The following is a 21446-nucleotide window of genomic DNA, read 5'->3' as shown; positions in this document are numbered from 1 at the left end:
ACTGAGCTCTGATGTCATTTATAGCATGTTACTGTACAGGCACTGAGCTCTGATGTCATTTATAGCATGTTACTGTACAGGCACTGAGCTCTGATGTCATTTATAGCATGTTACTGTACAGGCACTGAGCTCTGATGTCATTTATAGCATGTTACTGTACAGGCATTGTATTCCAATTTAGGGGAAGTGGAAAATAATTTAAATGTATATTTTTTGTGCACTGTCACTAACTATTGCATGAAAATGGATAACAGAATGTATGAATGTAACTGAAAGAAGAGGTAATCTTTTTAAACATCAATACAGTTAGTGAGACAGCTTAACTAGGTACAATACCGAATTATGAATTTGAGACAGAAACTTTTTTTGTTAAACTTCTTGATCTAAAGTGACATTAAGATAGTATCCCAGGGACTCGTGTAATTGAATACATTACTGAAGCGTTTTATAAAGTAACATGTACATCATAGTCATTCATAGGAGAATATGATAATAAAATTTAAAAAAGTATAAAATAAATACTTTGGATGGAGAATCTAAAAACATGACGATGCATTTTTTGAATCAAGCAGTACTACATACAGTTGAAGTGGGAAGTTTACATACACCTTAGCCAAATACATTTCAACTCAGTTTTTCACAATTCCTGACATTTAATCCTAGTAAAATTCCCTGTTTTAGGTCAGTCAGGATCACCACTTTCTTTTAAGAATGTGAAATGTCAGAATAATAGTAGAGATAATGATTTATTTCAGCTTTTATTTCTTTCATCACAGAAGTTTACATATACTGAATTAAGATTTGGTAGCATTGCCTTTAAAATTGTTTAACTTTGGTCAAACGTTTCGGGTAGCCTTCCACAAGCTTCCCACAATAAGTTGGGTGAATTTTGGCCCATTCTTCCTGACAGAGCTGGTGGAACTGAGTCAGGTTTGTAGGCCTCCTTGCTCTCACATGCTTTTTCATTCCTGTCCACACATTTTCTATTGAGGTCAGGGCTTTGTGATGGCCACTCCAAGACCTTGACTTTGTTGTCCTTAAGCAATTTTGCCACAACTGTGGAAGTATGCTTGGGGTCAACGTCCATTTGGAAGACCCATTTGCGACCAAGCTTTAACTTCCTGACTGATGTCTTGAGATGTTGCTTCAATATATCTATCACAACATGATGCTGCCACCCCCGTGCTTCACGGTTGGAATGGTGTTCCTCAGCTTGCAAGCCTCCCCTTTTTCCTCCAAACATAACAATGGTCATTATGGCCAAACAGTTCTATTTTTGTTCCATCAGCCCAACCAGAGGACATTTCTCCAAAAAGGACGATCTTTGTCTCCATGTGCAGTTGCAAATCGTAGTCTGGCTTTTTTATGCTGGTTTTGGAGCAGTGGCTTCTTCCTTGCTGAGCACCCTTTCAGGTTATGCCAATATAGAACTCGTTTTACTGTGGATATAGATACTTTTGTACCGGTTTTCTCCAGCATCTTCACAAGGTCCTTTGCTGTTGTTCTGGGATTGATTTGCACTTTTCGCACCAAAGAACGTTCATCTCTAGGAGTCTCCTTCCTGAGCGGTATGACGGCTGAGTGGTTCCATGGTGTTTATACTTGCATACCGTTGTTTGTACAGATGAACGTGGTACCTTCAGGCATTTGGAAATTGCTCCCAAGGCTGAACCAGATGAGTGGAGGTCAACTATTTTTGGTTGATTTGGCTGATTTCTTTTGATTTTCCCATGATGTCAAGCAAAGAGGCACTGAGTTTGAAGGTAGGCCTTGAAATACATCCACAGGTAAACCTCCAATTTACTAAAATGATGTAAATCAGAAGCTTCTAAAGCCATGACATCATTTTCTGGAATTTTCCAAGCTGTTTAAAATAACAGTCAACTTAGTGCATGTAAACTTCTGACCCACTGGAATTGTGATACAGTGAATTATAAGTGAAATAATCTGTCTGTAAACAATTGTTGGAAAAATTACTTGTGTCATGCACAAAGTAGATGTCCTAACCGACTTGCTAAAACTATAGTTTGTTAACAAGAAATTTGTGGAGTGGTTGATAAACAAGTTTTAATGACTCCAACCTATGTGTATGTAAACGTCTGACTTCAACTGTATCTGTTCGAGGTCATCTTGAGGGGAACTAAGACTATGGCTAACGCTAGTCAACAGGAAATAGAACTACTGCACAGTGACCACGATCCCCACAACTGGGAAAACGAGACATTGACACTGGGTTTCTCAACAACACATTGTCGGTGTTGCTCTACTTATACACACTTGGTTTTGTACTTGTTAAAGTGAGAAGGTGGGATGTAAAACCCTGTTATTACTGTTTTGTAGTTCAGACTCTACTACTTCTAGGATTTCCCTTCCGTTTAGTAAGACAGAGTACGTCAACGTCTCCATTTATATGGCCTCTGAGGCCCTTGTCATGAAAATCCCTACTTGTGCTTATTCTTGATGGCTATCATACACACCCGATGTTATCACAGAAGACTGTCTTGCAATAATATACAAATATGGTACTTTGTTGTCCCATAGGTTGTCGTCCAAATATTTTGCCATCCCATATGTCGTCCCCCCATATGTTGTTGTTGTCGTTCCATATGTTGGGGCGGCAGGTATCCTAGTGGTTAGAGTGTTGGACTAGTAACTGAAAGGTTGCAAGATCAAATCCCCTGAGCTGACAAGGTAAAAATCTGTCGTTCTGCCCCTGAACAAGGCAGTTAAACCACTGTTCCTAGGCCGTCATTGAACATAAGAATTTGTTCTTAACTGACTTGCCTAGTTAAATAAAGGTAAAAATGTAAATGTAGTTGTCGTCCCATATGTAAATTCCAAATGAAGGCTCTCACTGAATTGTAATAAATATTTAAGTTGGTGTCTTAAGTTTTTTTTAATCACCATTAGAACCTTGAATGAGTCAACCCATGGTAACACCATGGTAACCCGGCACTTTGTCAACATAAATAAGACTTTTCTGAGCCAAATCCTGGTTGACTCAAAGTCGGTGGAACTTCTAGTGTTGTCCTGGTAACTGACGTCCTAATTTTACACAGCACATATTTAAATGACATCAGTGACAAATAAACACTTTTCCGTGTCAGAATTCTATATGTACAAATACATCTACAGACCCCTCGCCGTCAGTCTTGAAAGTAAGAAAGGAGAACGGTAGAGTAGGGAAGGGAGGAGGAATCAACACAGTCAGTGAAAATACAAAAAATGGGCTTCTACGAGTAGAGAAATAAAGGCTCTCTAGGTGCTTTGGCAAAAAAGAAACTACATGTAAAATCCCTTATCTTGAGGCAACATTGGTTGTTAAGGCTCTAATGCAGCTGTGCTTGTTTAGTATTGCCCAACGACGACTGTGTTGTGAAAGAGGGATGCGCAAGGAGGAAGAGGAGGAGGAGAAGAGGTGCTATCTGGAATCCTCCGGCTATGATTTGATGGTCTTCTTGTCAGAAAGGCTGAGAGCCCCTTGGGAGAAGTCAGCCCCGTTCCCATTTTCTGGAATGAGAGAGAAAATAAATAAATAGGAGTTGGATATCTCATGATTCAGCATGAGAGAACTATGACAAAGAATAAACAAACTAATTCAGTATCTCAGTATCAAATTATGAATTGTGAATGAACAATAAGAGAGCATCTCTAGGGGCAGACCTATGGTCAGAGTTTTGCACTTGACATTGCTATGGTGACTCGTGGGTGGGGTCTTTCCCTCCCTGTTGCCGTGATGCCTCTTCAGCTCATTGGCTAGTTGTTTCCCCAGGGGTGTGTCTCCATTCGACTTTTGACCCTCAACCTGCAGGTTCAGTGGCCTCTCCCCTGCAGGAACACACAGCTAGGTAAGGATGAAGTTAGGATACAGACAGCTAGGTCAAATCAAATTTTATTTGTCACAAGCGCCGAATACAAGTGTAGACCTTACAGTGAAATGTTTACTTACAAGCCTTTAACCAACAATGCAGTTAAAAAAAATACCTAAAAAAATAAGAAATAAACTAACAAATAATTAAAGAGCAGCAGTAAAATAACAATAGCGAGGCTATATGGTGTGGGGGGGGGGGGCAAAGCAAGTAGTCTGGGTTGCCATTTGATTAGCTGTTCAGGAATCTTATGGCTTGGGGGTAGAAGCCGTTTAGAAGCCTCTTGGACCAAGACTTGGCGTTCCGGTACCCCTTGCCTTGTGGTAGCAGAAAGAACAGTCTACGACTGGGTTGGCTGGAGTCTTTGACAATTTTTTTTGTCTTTCTCTAACACCGCCTGGTATAGAGGTCCTGGATGGCAGGAAGCTTGGCCCCAGTGATGTACTGGGACGTACGCACTACCCTCTGTAGTGCCTTACGGTCGGAAGCCAAGCAGTTGCCATATACCAGGCACTGATGCAAGCAGTCAGGATACTCTCGATGGTGCAGCTGTAGAACCTTTTGAGGATCTGAGGACCCATGCCAAATCTTTTCAGTCTCCTGAGGGGGAATAGGTTTTGTCGTCCCCTTTTCACGACTGTCTTGGTGTGCATGGACCATGTTCGTTTGTTCCTGATTTGGACACCAAGGAACTTGAAGCTCTCAACCTGCACCTCTACTAAAGCCCCATTGATGAGAATGGGGGCGTGCTCGGTCCTCCTTTTCCTGTAGTCCACAATCATCTCCTTAGTCTTGATCACGTTGAGGGAGAGGTTGTTGTCCTGGCACCACACAGCCAGGTCTCTGACCTCCTCCCTATATGCTGTCTTGTCGTTGTTGGTGATTAGGCCTACCACTGTTGTGTCATCGGCAAACTTAATGATGGCGTGGGGAGACGTGCTTGGTCTTGCAGTCATGAGTGAACATGGAGTACAGGAGGGGAATGAGTACACACCCTTGAGGGGCCCCCGTGTTAAGGATCAGCGTGGTGGATATGTTGTTACGTACCCTTACCACCTGGGGGAGGCCCATCGGAAGTCCAGGATCCAGATCCAGAGGGAGGTATTTAGCTTAGTGATGAGCTTTGAGGGTACTATGGTGTTGAATGCTGAGCTGTAGTCGTAGTCAATGAATAGCATTCTTACATAGGTGTTCCTTTTGTACAGGTGTGAAAGGGCAGTGTGGAGTTCAAAAGAGATTGCATAATTTGTGGATCTGTTGGGGCGGTATGCAAATTGGAGTGGGTCTAGGGTTTCTGGGATAATTTGTTGATGTGAGCCATGACCAGGCTTTCAAAGCACTTCATGGCTACAGACTTGAGTGCTACGGGTCGGTAGTCATTTAGTCAGGTTACCTTAGTTTTCTTGGCCACAGGGACTATGGTGCTCTGCTTGAAACATGTTGGTATTACAGACTCAGTCAGGGACATATTGAAAATGTCAGTGAAGACACTTGCCAGTTGGTCAGCGCATGCTCAGAGTATACGTCCTGGTAATCTGTCTGGCCATGCGGCCTTGTGAATGTTGACATGTTTAAAAGGTCTTACTGACATCAGCTGCGGAGAGCGTGATCACACAGTCGTCCGGAACAGCAGGTGCTTTCATGCCTGTTTCAGTGTTAGTTGCCTCGAAAAGAGCATAGAAGTAATTTAGCTCTTCTGGTAGGCTAGTGTCACTGGGCAGCTCTTGGCTGTGCTTCCCTTTGTAGTCTTTCATAGTTTGCAAGCCCTGCCACATCCGACGAGCGTCAGAGCCGGTGTAGTATGATTCGAACTTTGTCCTGTATTGATGCTTTGCCTGTTTGATGGTTCGTCAGAGGGCATTGTGGGATTTCTTATAAGCTTCTGGGTTAGTGTCCCACTCCTTGAAAGAGACACCTCTACCCTTTAGCTCAGTGCAGATGTTGCCTGTAATCCATGGCTTCTGGTTGGTTTATGTACGTACAGTCACTGTGGAGACGACGTCATCGATGCACTTATTGATGAAGTCAGTGACTAATGTGGTGTACTCCTCAATGCCATCGTAAGAATCTCGGAACATATTTCAGTCTGTGCTTGAAAAACTGTCCTGTAGCTTAGCATCTGCTTCATCTCACCTCTTTTTTTTATTGACCGAGTCACTGGTGCTTCCTGCTTTAATTTTATGCGTGTAAGCAGGAATCAGGAGGATAGAATTATGGTCAGATTTGCCAAATGGAGGGCGAGGGAAAGCTTTGTACACATCTCTGTGTGTGGAGTAAAGGTGGTCTAGAGTTGTTTTCCCTCTCTGGTTGCACATTCATTTAACATGCTGATAGATATGAGGTAAAACAGATTTAAGTTTCCCTGCATTAAAGTCCCCGGCCACTTCTGGATGAGCGTTTTCCTGTTTGCTTATGGCGATATATAGCTCATTGAGTGAGGTCTTAGTGCCAGCCTCGATCTGTGGTGGTATGTAGACAGCTATGAAAAATACAGATGAAAAATCTCTAGGTAGATAGTGTGGTCTACAGCTTATCATGAGATATTACAGTTTTTAACGTCCCGTTGGTAGGATATACATGCATTTAACTCTCCCAATTTATTTCTCCGCTGATTGTGCGTTGGACAGTAGTACGGATGGCAAGGGCAGATTCACCACTCATCAGCGGATCCTCACAAGGCACCTCGATCTCTTTCCGCTATATCTTCACCGTCTCTTTCTACTGTGAATGATGGGGATGGGGGCTTGTTCGGGTGTCTGGAGTAAATCCCTTTCGTCCAACTCATTAAAGTTAAATTCTTTGTCCAGTTCAAGGTGAGTAATCGCTGTTCTGATTTCCAGAAGCTCTTATTCAATCATAAGAGCTGGTAGCAGAAACATTATGTACATTGGCTCGCATAACGACAAAGCTAGGATACAAACAAAATAGCCCATCGCTGTTATTTAAAGGGATACTTTGTAATTTTGGCAATGAGGCTCTTTATCTACTTCCCCAGAGTCAGATGAAGTCGTGGATACCATTTTATGTCTCTGTGTCCAGTATGAAGGGAGTTAAGGGCACTTTCGCGAGCAAATGCTAACCAGCATTAGCTCAATGACTGGAAATCTATCGGTATCCGCTAGTTTATGAGTATTCGCCAGGCAGGAAAATTGTATCCACGAGATCATCTGACTCTAGGGAAGTACTGTAGATAAAGGGCCTCATTGACAAATTCCTGAAGTGTCCCTTGAACCTGCACCTAGGCATGTAGCTGTTATTTAACCTGTAATTAGACAGAGAGCTGTTATTTAACCTGTATTTAGACAGGGAGCTGTTATTTAACCTGGAATTAGACAGGGGGCTGTTATTTAACCTGTAACTAGACAGGGAGCTGTTATTTAACCTGGAATTAGACAGGGGGCTGTTATTTAACCTGTAACTAGACAGGGGGCTGTTATTTAACCTGGAATTAGACAGGGGGCTGTTATTTAACCTGTATTTAGACAGGGAGCTGTTATTTAACCTGGAATTAGACAGGGGGCTGTTATTTAACCTGTAATTAGACAGAGAGCTGTTATTTAACCTGTATTTAGACAGAGAGCTGTTATTTAACCTGTATTTAGACAGGGAGCTGTTATTTAACCTGTATTTAGACAGGGAGCTGTTATTTAACCTGTATTTAGACAGGGAGCTGTTATTTAACCTGTATTTAGACAGGGAGCTGTTATTTAACCTGTATTTAGACAGGGAGCTGTTATTTAACCTGTAATTAGACAGAGAGCTGTTATTTAACCTGTATTTAGACAGGGAGCTGTTATTTAACCTGGAATTAGACAGGGAGCTGTTATTTAACCTGTATTTAGACAGGGAGCTGTTACTTAACCTGGAATTAGACAGAGAGCTGTTATTTAACCTGGAATTAGACAGAGAGCTGTTATTTAAAAAAGGTTCTACAGCTGCAACATCGAGAGCATCCTGACTGATTGCATCACTGCCTGGTACGGCAATTGCTCGGCCTCCGACCGCAAGGCACTTCAGAGGGTAGTGCGTACGGCCCAGTACATCACTGGGGCTAAGCTGCCTGCCATCCAGGACCTCTATACCAGGCGGTGTCAGAGGAAGGCCCTAAAAATTGTCAAAGACCCCAGCCACCCCAGTCATAGACTGTTCTCTCTACTACTGCATGGCAAGCGGTACCGGAGTGCCAAGTCTAGGACAAAAAGGCTTCTCAACAGTTTTTACCCCCAAGCCATAAGACTCCTGAACAGGTAACCAAATGGTTACCCGGACTATTTGCATTGTGTGGCCCCCCAAGCCCTCTTTTACGCTGCTGCTACTCTCTGTTTATCTTATATGCATAGTCACTTTAACTATACATTCATGTACATACCACCTAAATTGGCCCGGCCAACCAGTGCTCCCGCACATTGGCTAACCGGGATATCTGCATTGTGTCCCACCACCCGCATCCCCTCTTTTTACGCTTCTGCTACTCTCTGTTCATCATATATGCATAGTCACTTTAATGATACCTACATGTACATACTACCTCAATAAGCCTGACTAACAGGTGTCTGTATATAGCCTTGCTACTCTTTTTTCAACTGTCTTTTTACTGTTGTTTTATTTCTTTACCAATTTTTTTGGCACTATTGGTTAGAGCCTGTAAGTAAGCATTTCACTGTAAGGTCTACACCTGTTGTATTCGGCGCATGTGACATATAAACTTTGATTTGATTTGATTTAGACAATGAATGTAATTGAACCTATACTGAGGCAGAGAGCTGTAATTGAACCTGTACTGAGGGAGAGAGCTGTAATTGAACCTGTACTGAGGCAGAGAGCTGTAATTGAACCTGTACTGAGGCAGAGAGCTGTAATTGAACCTGTACTGAGGCAGAGAGCTGTAATTGAACCTGTACTGAGGCAGAGAGCTGTAATTGAACCTGTACTGAGGCAGAGAGCTGTAATTGAACCTGTACTGAGGCAGTGAGCTGTAATTGAACCTGTACTGAGGCAGAGAGCTGTAATTGAACCTGGCCACCATTGTTCCTGTTCCCAAGAAAGCTAAGGTAACTGAGCTAAACGACTACCGCCCCGTAGCACTCACTTCCGTCATCATGAAGTGCTTTGAGAGACTAGTCAAGGACCATATCACCTCCACCCTACCTGACACCCTAGACCCACTCCAATTTGCTTACCGCCCAAATAGGTCCACAGACGATGCAATCTCAACCACACTGCACACTGCCTTAACCCTCCTGGACAAGAGGAATACCTATGTGAGAATGCTGTTCATCGACTACAGCTCGGCATTCAACACCATAGTACCCTCCAAGCTCGTCATCAAGCTCGAGACCCTGGGTCTCGACCCCGCCCTGTGCAACTGGGTACTGGACTTCCTGACGGGCCGCCCCCAGGTGGTGAGGGTAGGCAACAACATCTCCTCCCCGCTGATCCTCAACACGGGGGCCCCACAAGGGTGCGTTCTGAGCCCTCTCCTGTACTCCCTGTTCACCCACGACTGCGTGGCCACGCACGCCTCCAACTCAATCATCAAGTTTGCGGACGACACAACAGTGGTAGGCTTGATTACCAACAACGACGAGACGGCCTACAGGGAGGAGGTGAGGGCCCTCGGAGTGTGGTGTCAGGAAAATAACCTCACACTCAACGTCAACAAAACTAAGGAGATGATTGTGGACTTCAGGAAACAGCAGAGGGAACACCCCCTATCCACATCGATGGAACAGTAGTGGAGAGGGTAGCAAGTTTTAAGTTCCTCGGCATACACATCACAGACAAACTGAATTGGTCCACTCACACTGACAGCGTCGTGAAGAAGGCGCAGCAGCGCCTCTTCAACCTCAGGAGGCTGAAGAAATTCGGCTTGTCACCAAAAGCACTCACAAACTTCTACAGATGCACAATCGAGAGCATCCTGGCGGGCTGTATCACCGCCTGGTACGGCAACTGCTCCGCCCTCAACCGTAAGGCTCTCCAGAGGGTAGTGAGGTCTGCACAACGCATCACCGGGGGCAAACTACCTGCCCTCCAGGACACCTACACCACCCGATGTTACAGGAAGGCCATAAAGATCATCAAGGACATCAACCACCCGAACCACTGCCTGTTCACCCCGCTATCATCCAGAAGGCGAGGTCAGTACAGGTGCATCAAAGCTGGGACTGAGAGACTGAAAAACAGCTTCTATCTCAAGGCTATCAGACTGTTAAACAGCCACCATTGAGTGGCTGCTGCCAACACACTGTCATTGACACTGACCCAACTCCAGCCACTTTAATAATGGGAATTGATGGGAAATGATGTAAATATATCACTAGCCACTTTAAACAATGCTACCTTATATAATGTTACTTACCCTACATTATTCATCTCATATGCATACGTATATACTGTACTCTACATCATCGACTGCATCCTTATGTAATACATGTATCACTAGCCACTTTAACTATGCCACTTTGTTTACTTTGTCTACATACTCATCTCATATGTATATACTGTACTCGATACCATCTACTGTATGCTGCTCTGTACCATCACTCACTCATATATCCTTATGTACATATTCTTTATCCCCTTACACTGTGTATAAGACAGTAGTTTTAGAATTGTTAGTTAGATTACTTGTTGGTTATCACTGCATTGTCGGAACTAGAAGCACAAGCATTTCGCTACACTCGCATTAACATCTGCTAACCATGTGTATGTGACAAATAAAATTTGATTTGATTTGATTTGATTTACTGAGGCAGAGAGCTGTAATTGAACCTGTACTGAGGCAGAGAGCTGTAATTGAACCTGTACTGAGGCAGAGAGCAGAGAGCTGTAATTGAACCTGTACTGACGCAGAGAGCAGAGAGCTGTAATTGAACCTGTACTGAGGCAGAGAGCTGTAATTGAACCTGTACTGAGGCAGAGAGCTGTAATTGAACCTGTACTGAGGCAGAGAGCTGTAATTGAACCTGTACTGAGGCAGAGAGCTGTAATTGAACCTGTACTGAGGCAGAGAGCTGTAATTGAACCTGTACTGGGGCAGAGAGCTGTAATTTAACCTGTACTGAGGCAGAGAGCTGTAATTTAACCTGTACTGAGGCAGAGAGCTGTAATTTAACCTGTACTGAGGCAGAGAGCTGTAATTTAACCTGTACTTAGGCAGAGAGCTGTAATTGAACCTGTAATGGACAGACTGCTCTTTAATTACTTCTTACTTTAATTTCCTATTCTTATTCATATTTTAATTTTTTTAACTGCATAGTTGGTTAGGGGCTCGTAAGTAAGCATTTCACTGTAAGGTGAAATGTAAGGTCACTGTAAGGTGAATACACCTGTTGTATTCGGCGCATGTGACAAACACAATGTGATTTGATTACGCTACTGCTACTCTCTGTTTATCATATATGCATAGTCACTTTAACCATATCTACATGTACATACTACCTCAATTAGCCTGACTAACTGTCTGTATGTAGCCTCGCTACTGTATATAGCCTCGCTACTGTTATTTTTCACTGTTGTTTATTATTTCATTACTAATCTATTGTTCACCTAATACTTTTTAAGTAAAAAAAAAAGGTAAGTAAGCATTTCACTGTAAGGTCTACACCTGTTGTATTCAGCGTACGTGACAAATAAACGTTGATTTAATTTAATTGTGCAGGGAGTCCCTCTTCTCAACAGAAGACACATTTCTGATATAACAGAATGATAATAAAAGTACTGTAGTATTGTGCTGTGTATGAAAAGTGTTAGTCACGCCACATTGCTGTCAATGCTGTTTATGAAGACCCAGAGGTAGAGCACAAAGGAAGAGAATTCAGTCTGTGTACATGTGAGTGCATGTGTGTGTGTGTGTGTTTAAGTGTGTGTGGTTACGCGCCGTGCGAGCATAAAAGGAAACAGAGGAAGCAGGTGAACGTGTTAACGTTGCGGTGTCATGCTGTTGACTGTGTGAGGTTGAGTTTGTGAAAGTAGAGAGGTCGTGTCATCCTTCATCCTCAGTGCTCACCACACACTCTTCATTGTCTCAAATGATGCACGTTTTCTGGTCGAAACCGTTTCCCGAAGAGTTTGTGCATATATTATGATGATATTTTGTGGCGTTGTTTGTTTGATTTGGACATCATTGAGGGTTTTTTCCGGCTGTTCGGGCGCACAAAATGTTTCCTGGATCCAAGCCGATGTTCAGAGCCGAAACCTACGCCCCTTTGTGGGTGATTGATCAACAGTAGGGATTATTCAATAAAGTCTTTGTTGTCTTTCAATGAGAGACAATTTGTTTTCATGCGCGTTTTAATTGACAAATACTGCACTAAACATCTCAGTTAGATGTAAAATTGTACGAATAAGATCTCCTTGGCAAAAATGTCAAAATTCATGACAGATTTCTTGAGATATCTTAAGATTTAATTTGGACTATTTGGACAAACTCAAAATGGACAAACAGTACTATTGCCACTCTGTTTTTCAAGCGAAGGTCGTTTCAAGCGAAGGTCGTTTCAAGCGAAGGTCGTTTCAAGCGAAGGTCTTTTAAGGGAGTATGCGAGCACACTTGTTTGTTTCCTACTAGCTGAGTTCGACTAGGCGCCAGCCAAACCGCAGCATTTTTATTGTCTCATGTGCGAAAAATGCTAATATCAGTCCCATGACTTGAATGGGATTTGTGCTACAAATGTTAAAACGTTTAGTATGTGGAAACAGTGTCAGGGAAACTACACCAAAGCATGGATTGCTGTCATACCTTGTCCACAGACTGCTTACAGGGTCAAGAAATCAATGTTTAATTTTGTAATTTGGGTGAATTATCCATTTAAGAGGGTTTCAGGGAAAATCAATAGCTGCCTCAAAGCAAACTTAAAAAAACAACTCAGAGCATTTATAACCTTTATATATACACACACGTCTGCTTTCTGAGGACCTAGATATTTGGTGTGTATATATTGATATGTAGGCTACATGTGCCATTTGTGTGGACCCCAGGAAGAGTAGCTGCTGCGTCACAACAGCTAATGGGGATGTAATAAAATACACACACACACACACACACACACACCTGGACCCATCCTGAAAGTCCCCAAAATCTCCCCCCAAAAACAAATGACTGTGAGAAATGAAAGTGTGACTAGGAAATGAAACAAAGGCAGTGTATATTTAACCAGCAGAAATAGAAGGGTGGCGAACAGTGGCACCCCTGACCCAATGTTAACGTTTTATCCTCCTTACTCCAACCCCAACCTTACCCCTGGTTCCTAAACTTAACCTCAACACCTAATTCATTCAACGTTACATTTTCGTTCTGCCGGTCCAATATACACTTCCTAACATGAATGTGGAATGACTGACCTGGCGGTAGACTGGTGCTATCAGTGGAGACTCCGTTGACATGGTGACGGTGTTCTGGGTTAGTGTTGTGATTCAACCTGAAGGCCCCCAGAGGGACCTTCCACTCCAGAGCCTGCAGTCTGTCCTGGGCCTGCAGTCTGTCCTGGGCCTGCAGTCTGTCCTGGGCCTGCAGATCGTGATGGATCTCCATCTGTCTGGTCAGCAGACGCTCCAGCTGCAGCTAACACACCCGCATGAACAGACCACACACACACACACACACGGACAGACGGAGACACACGGACAGACACAGATGGACAGATGCGGACAGACACACACAGATAGAGGCATGCAGAGTTAGAGATAAACAAAAATAAACAAAATCTGTTCTCCTGTCTAGATACTGGTTGTTTATGCACCTATCTGTTCTCCTGTCTAGATACTGGTTGTTTATGCACCTATCTGTTCTCCTGTCTAGATACTGGTTGTTTACGCACCTATCTGTTCTCCTGTCTAGATACTGGTTGTTTACGCACGTAGCTGTTCTCCTGTCTAGATACTGGTTGTTTACGCACGTAGCTGTTCTCCTGTCTAGATACTGGTTGTTTACGCACGTATCTGTTCTCCTGTCTAGATACTGGTTGTTTATGCACCTATCTGTTCTCCTGTCTAGATACTGGTTGTTTATGCATGTATCTGTTCTCCTGTCTAGATACTGGTTGTTTATGCACCTATCTGTTCTCCTGTCTAGATACTGGTTGTTTATGCACGTATCTGTTCTCCTGTCTAGATACTGGTTGTTTATGCACGTAGCTGTTCTCCTGTCTAGATACTGGTTGTTTATGCACCTATCTGTTCTCCTGTCTAGATACTGGTTGTTTATGCACGTATCTGTTCTCCTGTCTAGATACTGGTTGTTTATGTACGTATCTGTTCTCCTGTCTAGATACTGGTTGTTTATGCACGTATCTGTTCTCCTGTCTAGATACTGGTTGTTTATGCACCTATCTGTTCTCCTGTCTAGATACTGGTTGTTTATGTACCTATCTGTTCTCCTGTCTTGATACTGGTTGTTTATGTACGTATCTGTTCTCCTGTCTAGATACTGGTTGTTTATGCACGTATCTGTTCTCCTGTCTAGATACTGGTTGTTTATGCACCTATCTGTTCTCCTGTCTAGATACTGGTTGTTTATGCACCTATCTGTTCTCCTGTCTAGATACTGGTTGTTTATGCACGTATCTGTTCTCCATCCAGCTCCATCCATCCAGTTATCCAGCTCATCAGCCAGCCATCCATCCAGTTATCCAGTCCATCAGCCAGCCATCCATCCAGTTATCCAGTCAGTCAGCCAGCCATCCATCCAGTTACCCTGCTCATCAGCCAGCCATCCATCCAGTTATCCAGCCATCCATCCAGTTATCCAGCTCATCAGCCAGCCATCCATTCAGTTATCCAGCTCATCAGCCAGCCATCCATCCAGTTATCCAGCTCATCAGCCAGCCATCCATCCAGTCCATCGGCCAGCCATCCATCCAGTTATCCAGCTCATCAGCCAGCCATCCATCCAGTTATCCAGCTCATCAGCCAGCCATCCATCCAGTTATCCAGCTCATCAGCCAGCCATCCATCCAGTTATCCAGCTCATCAGCCATCCATCCATCCAGTTACCCAGCTCATCAGCCAGCCATTCATCCAGTTACCCAGCTCATCAGCCAGCCATCCATCCAGTTATCCAGCTCATCAGCCATCCATCCATCCAGTTACCCAGCTCATCAGCCAGTCACACAGTCAGTCAGTCAGCGAGCCAGCCATCCATCCAGTCATCCAGCCATCCATCCAGTTATCCAGTTCATCATCCAGCCATCCATCCAGTTATCCAGCTCATCAGCCAGCCATCCATCCAGTTACCCAGCTCATCAGCCAGTCACACAGTCAGTCAGTCAGCGAGCCAGCCATCCATCCAGTCATCCAGCCATCCATCCAGTTATCCAGTTCATCATCCAGCCATCCATCCAGTTATCCAGCTCATCAGCCAGCCATCCATCCAGTTATCCAGTCAGTCAGTCACACAGTCAGTCAGTCAGCAAGCCAGTTAGCCAAACAGTCATCCGGCAAGCCAGTCAGTCAAACAGTCATCCAGCAAGCTAGTCCGTCAAACAGTCAGTCAGCAAGCCAGCCAGCCAGTCAGTTCATCCATCAGTCCGTCAGACAGCCAGTCAGTCAGTCAGACAGCCAGTCAGTCAGTCCATCCATCAGACAGCCAGCCAGCCAGTCAGTCAGTCCATCAGTCCGTCAGACAGCCAGTCAGTCAGACAGCCAGTCAGTCAGTCCATCCATCAGACAGCCAGCCAGTCAGTCAGTCAGTCAGTCCATCCATCAGACAGCCAGCCAGTCAGTCAGTCAGTCCATCCATCAGACAGCCAGCCAGTCAGTCAGTCCGTCAGTGGTAGTATCGTCACCTGGATGCAGCGCCCCATAGTCTCCTCTCCTTTAGACTTGGCTGTGGCCAGCTGCTCTCTCAGGGCCACCCTTCTCATGTGGATTGACTGCAGGGCTTCCTGGAGGTCGAAGAAGCCCTCCTGACACAATAAAGAGACAATGAGGAACATTGAGACCACAGTCCTGATGAGCCCCTCTTTTCTACTCTAGGGGAGAGTGGGGTAAGTTGAGACACCCTTGTTTCTAGGAAACCATACACAACATTTATCATTTGACCAAATTTGACCAATTCAGAGTCTGTGAGGGAAGAAAACAACATGCAAAGTGATAAGAAAGTTAGACAATACATTCATTCAACTTGGACCTAAGATTTACTGATGCTTGTATCTAAACCAAAGTTGATCACTTTAAGATTGTTCTATACATCAGTTGGGGTCTCTACTAGCTTCAATATGAGGTCCTAACAGAACTAGACAATCATTTGTGCCAGGTGTGATATTCCTCCTAAGTAGCTCGGGCTAATGTTCCTATCGACTCAGTAAGGCCAGCAGGCTAATGTTCCTATCGACTCAGTAAGGCCAGCAGGCTAATGTTCCTATCGACCCAGTAAAGCAAGCAGGCTAATGTTCCTATCGACTCAGTAAAGCCAGCAGGCTAATGTTCCTATCGACTCAGTAAGGCCAGCAGGCTAATGTTCCTGTCGACCCAGTAAGGCCAGCAGGCTAATGTTCCTGTCGACTCAGTAAGGCCAGCAGGCTAATGTTCCTATCGACTCAGTAAAGCCAGCAGGCTAATGTTCCTATCGACCCAGTAAGGCCAACAGGCTAATGTTCCTATCGACTCAGTAAAGCCAGCAGGCTAATGTTCCTGTCGACTCAGTAAGGCCAGCAGGCTAATGTTCCTGTCGACTCAGTAAGGCCAGCAGGCTAATGTTCCTGTCGACTCAGTAAGGCCAGCAGGCTAATGTTCCTGTCGACTCAGTAAGGCCAGCAGGCTAATGTTCCTGTCGACTCAGTAAGGCCAGCAGGCTAATGTTCCTGTCGACTCAGTAAGGCCAGCAGGCTAATGTTCCTATCGACTCAGTAAAGCCAGCAGGCTAATGTTCCTATCGACTCAGTAAAGCCAGCAGGCTGGTATGTAACTTATGACACTTGTATTGTCAATGTAGTGTTGTATTCAAACGCCACTTTAAACGTGTACATGACACTGCAACAACATTTCCCCATGGGGACAATAAAGTCAGTAAGTAAACCTACCACCTGAGGTGGATCCTTCCTGCTGTACTGGGGTTAGTGAAGGTTGGACGAGGAAGGTTAACGCATGTCTGCTGGTCGATCAACCCTGAGCTAACCCTACCTTATGATGCGTCACTCCTTTACAGAACCCACAGAAGGTGTCCAGTCAGACTGTGTGTGTGTGTATATATGTGGGAGAGACAGAAGGAGAAGTAAAGACCATATGACGGTGTGAGTATGTGTGCAGACAACTCAACTGTGCAAGTGCATGGGTGTGGGTGATTCAGAAAGCGCCCACATGGTGATGTCATCAGACATATGGGTAGGCGCGACTGCACTCATTTGGGCATTTCTGTTGTTAGAGTCCACATGGGCGTGTGCCTGGCCCTTAATGGGAGGGTGGCAGCAGTGTGTATTGTGTGGTATTGAGAGGACTGAAACAGCAGCAGGAAGGCAGGTGGGTGGGGATTCATTTTAGAACTCTGTTGGTCGTTAACTCCTTTGTTGTGGTAAAAATTTAAAACTTCTCAAGAAGGACACACAGTCATGTACAGTCAAAAGAAAACCACCAGGTCGTGAGAACAATTGTCCCTTTAGCAAGAGAAAAGTGCCTCAAAATGAAAACAACTCCAAAAGTTGTTTTAAGGAAAATGTGTTTAATGTATGTAACAAACTGGGTCTTCAGTAGACTCCAATAAGTTACAGAAAACATATTTTCTATGAAAAGAATCCACTCCAAAACATTCATTCATTCTGTTCCCCGTGCGGTGTTGGGTTACATGCAGGAAGACACATTTCAGTTAATTACATTTAGTTGTACAACTGATTAGGTATTCCCCCTTTCCCTTCAAACAAATAACTCTGTATGTATGTTCTACAAAGTTCTAGAATGTGACTGCCCCAAAGGATTGAGAAACAGGAGGAAGGAGATGGGGGAGTGTGTCTGCTACCTAGCTGGTCCCACCCTGGCCCACCCCTGTACTGTGGAGGCGTGGAGAATGATCACTCACAGAGGTTTGGACCGCCATCAAACGAACCACTGGAGAGAGATGAATGAACAGCTGCCACAATCTCACACAGCTCACTACACAAAGCCACTCTTTACTCAACAGCTCAGAACAATTCAGATGAGTTTCTGGGGAAACTCTTTACTCAACAGCTGCACTACACTGTGAGGAATGGAAATAGAGGCATTGACACACTGCCAGACAAGGCCCTACTACGCAGCGTCTGACGCACTTCTAAAGACAATGAGGGGATGCAAGGAGGTGTGTCAGTCGCTCAATGTGGATTCTTAGGGCGTGACTTAAGGTGCGGAGGAGGTGACCTGATTTGACAGAGAAAGTTTTTATTGCAGTGAACTTTGAGTGCTCACTTACATTATGACACCCAGTAGTCTTGAGGGACACACCTCCTCTCATTCGAGCCACGCCCACACAGCCAAGCTGGCTGACAGGCAGCTAAGTAAACATTAAGGCGCTGAACACACCCAGCCAGAACCATGCACTGTCTGTCTGTCTGTCTGTCTGTCTGTCTGTCTGTCTGTCTGTCTGTCTGTCTGTCTGTCTGTCTGTCTGTCTGTGGGAATCAAATTGTTAATGGATTAACCCTTTTTAATATACTAACACACAAGTTGTTAGGAAACTGAAGATATAGGAATGAGCTTTAAATTATATATAGACAAACGTGGTGCTCATCAGAACATGCGGTGTGAGAGGAAAGAGATGAGCTCACCTCTGTTTTGATCATCTTGTGAGAAGGATCATCTCTGTCACAGCATCGAGACCTACAGGAGATTGAGAGAGAGAGAGAGAGAGAGACCAGAGAGTGTTTTAGGGGGAGACCAGAAAGAAAGAGAGAGAGAGACCAGAGAGACAGAAACCAGAAAGAAAGAACAAGAGAGACCAGAGAGAGAGGGAGAGACAGAAACCAGAGAGAGAGGGAGAGACAGAAACCAGAGAGAGAAAGGGAGAGACAGAAACCAGAAAGAGAGGGAGAGACAGAAACCAGAGAGAGAAAGAGACCAGAGAGAGAGAGAGAGAGAGAGAGAGAGGGAGAGACCAGAGAGAGAGAGAGAGAGGGAGAGACCAGAGAGAGAGAGAGAGAGAGAGGGAGAGACCAGAGAGAGAGAGAGAGAGAGAGAGAGGGAGAGACCAGAGAGAGAGAGAGAGAGAGACCAGAGAGAGAGAGAGAGAGAGAGGGAGAGACCAGAGAGAGAGAGAGAGAGAGAGGGAGAGACCAGAGAGAGAGAGAGAGAGAGAGAGAGGGAGAGAGACCAGAGAGAGAGAGAGAGAGAGGGAGAGAGACCAGAGAGAGAGAGAGAGAGAGGGGAGACCAGAGAGAGAGAGAGAGAGGGAGAGACCAGAGAGAGAGAGGGAGAGACCAGAGAGAGAGAGGGAGAGACCAGAGAGAGAGAGGGAGAGAGAGAGAGATAGACCAGAGAGAGAGCGAGAGAGAGAGGGAGAGACCAGAGAGAGAGAGGGAGAGACCAGAGAGAGAGAGAGAGAGAGAAAGAGAGGGAGAGACCAGAGAGAGAGAGAGAGAGAGAGACCAGAGAGAGAGAGAGAGACCAGAGAGAGAGAGGGAGAGACCAGAGAGAGAGACCAGAGAGAGAGAGGGAGAGACCAGAGAGAGAGAGGGAGAGACCAGAGAGAGAGAGGGAGAGACCAGAGAGAGAGAGAGAGGAACATTTTAAATAGCGTAAACCTTCAAATAGTGAACAGGATAACATTATATTGATCTATAATGCCTAAAGGATCTATAATCCCTAAAGGAATTATAATCCCTAGAGGATCTATAATCCCTAAAGGATCTATAATCCCTAAAGGATCTATAATCCCTAAAGGATCTATAATGCCTAAAGGATCTATAATCCCTAAAGGATCTATAATGCCTAAAGGATCTATAATCCCTAAAGGATCTGTAATCCCCAAAGGATCTATGATCTATAATGCCTAAAGGATCTATAATGCCTAAAGGAATTATAATCCCTAAAGGAATTATAATCCCTAAAGGATCTATAATGCCTAAAGGATCTATAATGCCTAAAGGATCTATAATGCCTAAAGGAATTATAATCCCTAAAGGATCTATAATCCCTAAAGGATCTATAATCCCTAAAGGATCTATAATGCCTAAAGGATCTATAATGCCTAAAGGATCTATAATCCCTAAAGGATCTATAATCCCTAAAGGATCTATAATGCCTAAAGGAATTATAATCCCTAAAGGATCTATAATGCCTAAAGGATCTCTAATGCCTAAAGGATCTATAATCCCTAAAGGAAAAAAGGTACATATGAAAACTCCTGTAAAATATTGTCAAATGCTGATTTATTTATTTTTAATTTATGGTGCAACACCAATGACGCAATACCGGCAAGGTGGAAAAATGTGCCGTTCCGCCCTTGAGCAAGGCAGTTAACCCCCAACAACAACTGCTCCCCAGACGCCCATGACGTGGACATCAATGAAGGCAGCACCCCGCACCTCTCTGATTCAGAGGGGTTAAATGCAGGAAGACACATTTCAGTTGAATGCATTCAGTTGAACAACTGACTCGGTATCCCCCTTTCCCTTTCTTGCCATAAAGCCCACTTCAAAAACAAATGTACAGATTTCAATATATAAACATGCCCATTTAATCCGATTAACCAAAATGTTTTTTGTTAAACAATTAATTGACCAATGTTGGTTAAATTATTAGAATTCCATTTTTATTTGAACAATTTTGCAAGCTCAATGCACATAATGCTCAGCTTTTCTAGAGATAAATCAGACCAAGCCCGAACTGTGCAATGTAGTAGGGAGTTGTAGTTTCCAACAGGTCAATATTCTATATACATACTGTAGTTTAGTGCATGACTAGTGATGGACCGATATGACATTTCTGGCCAATACCGATATCCGATATTTTCCTTGCCCCCCAAAAAAAACAATACTGATAACCGATATTCAAAATTTTAGCTGCCTTTTAAGCTTTCTAGTACAGATAAATAGTTAACACACACACATGGACACAGCGGTCTAAGGCACTGCACCTCAGTGCAAGAGGCATCACTACAGTCCCTGGTTCGAATCGTGGCTCTATCACATCCGGCAGTGATTGGGAGTCCCTTAGGGCAGTGCACGATTGGCCCAGCTTCGTCCGGGTTTGGCCGTTATTGTAAATAAAAATGTGTTCTTTAACTGACTTGCCTAGTTAAATAAAAGGTTACACACACCAAAAAGTTATTTTGATGGCATTCACATATGTCCCCATTACCAGTAAAACATAATCAAAATCTATTTATTTCACTTACTTGCTGTGCTGTTTCGTTGTTCATTTCTTCAGTCATTTAATTCTCAACCAGGATTTCTATGGAACACCGTTTGGGTCTCTGCTATGGAACGCCGTTTGGGTCTCTGCTTTGGAACTTTTTTCTCCAAAACCCTTGAACGTGCCGTGCCGTCCTTGGCCAGCTCTCCCGCTATCTCTCTCAGAATGACCTTCTTGATCCAAATCAGTCAGGTTTCAAGACTAGTCATTCAACTGAGACTGCTCTTCTCTGTATCACGGAGGCGCTCCGCACTGCTA

At 44.1% G+C, this 21446-nt stretch overlaps 1 protein-coding gene across 1 annotated transcript in view; it reads right to left on the bottom strand.

Annotated features, from left to right (window-relative positions):
• Window positions 1-733: 733 nt before the first annotated feature.
• Window positions 734-21446, bottom strand: part of LOC115119655 (NGFI-A-binding protein 1-like) — a 39587-nt gene continuing 18874 nt past the window's right edge. The window contains exons 4-8 of the mRNA XM_065015979.1: window positions 18605-18656; window positions 15656-15775; window positions 13215-13434; window positions 3664-3828; window positions 734-3510 (exon numbers count right to left, since the gene is read on the bottom strand). Of these exons, the coding sequence (XP_064872051.1) occupies window positions 3440-3510; window positions 3664-3828; window positions 13215-13434; window positions 15656-15775; window positions 18605-18656 (628 nt within the window). The 3' untranslated portion in view covers window positions 734-3439. The remainder of the gene's footprint in view (window positions 3511-3663; window positions 3829-13214; window positions 13435-15655; window positions 15776-18604; window positions 18657-21446) is intronic.

This window comes from Oncorhynchus nerka, linkage group LG3 (assembly GCF_034236695.1).
Source record: "Oncorhynchus nerka isolate Pitt River linkage group LG3, Oner_Uvic_2.0, whole genome shotgun sequence".
NCBI lineage: Eukaryota > Metazoa > Chordata > Actinopteri > Salmoniformes > Salmonidae > Oncorhynchus > Oncorhynchus nerka.
This window is presented reverse-complemented; position numbering and strand designations above follow the sequence as displayed.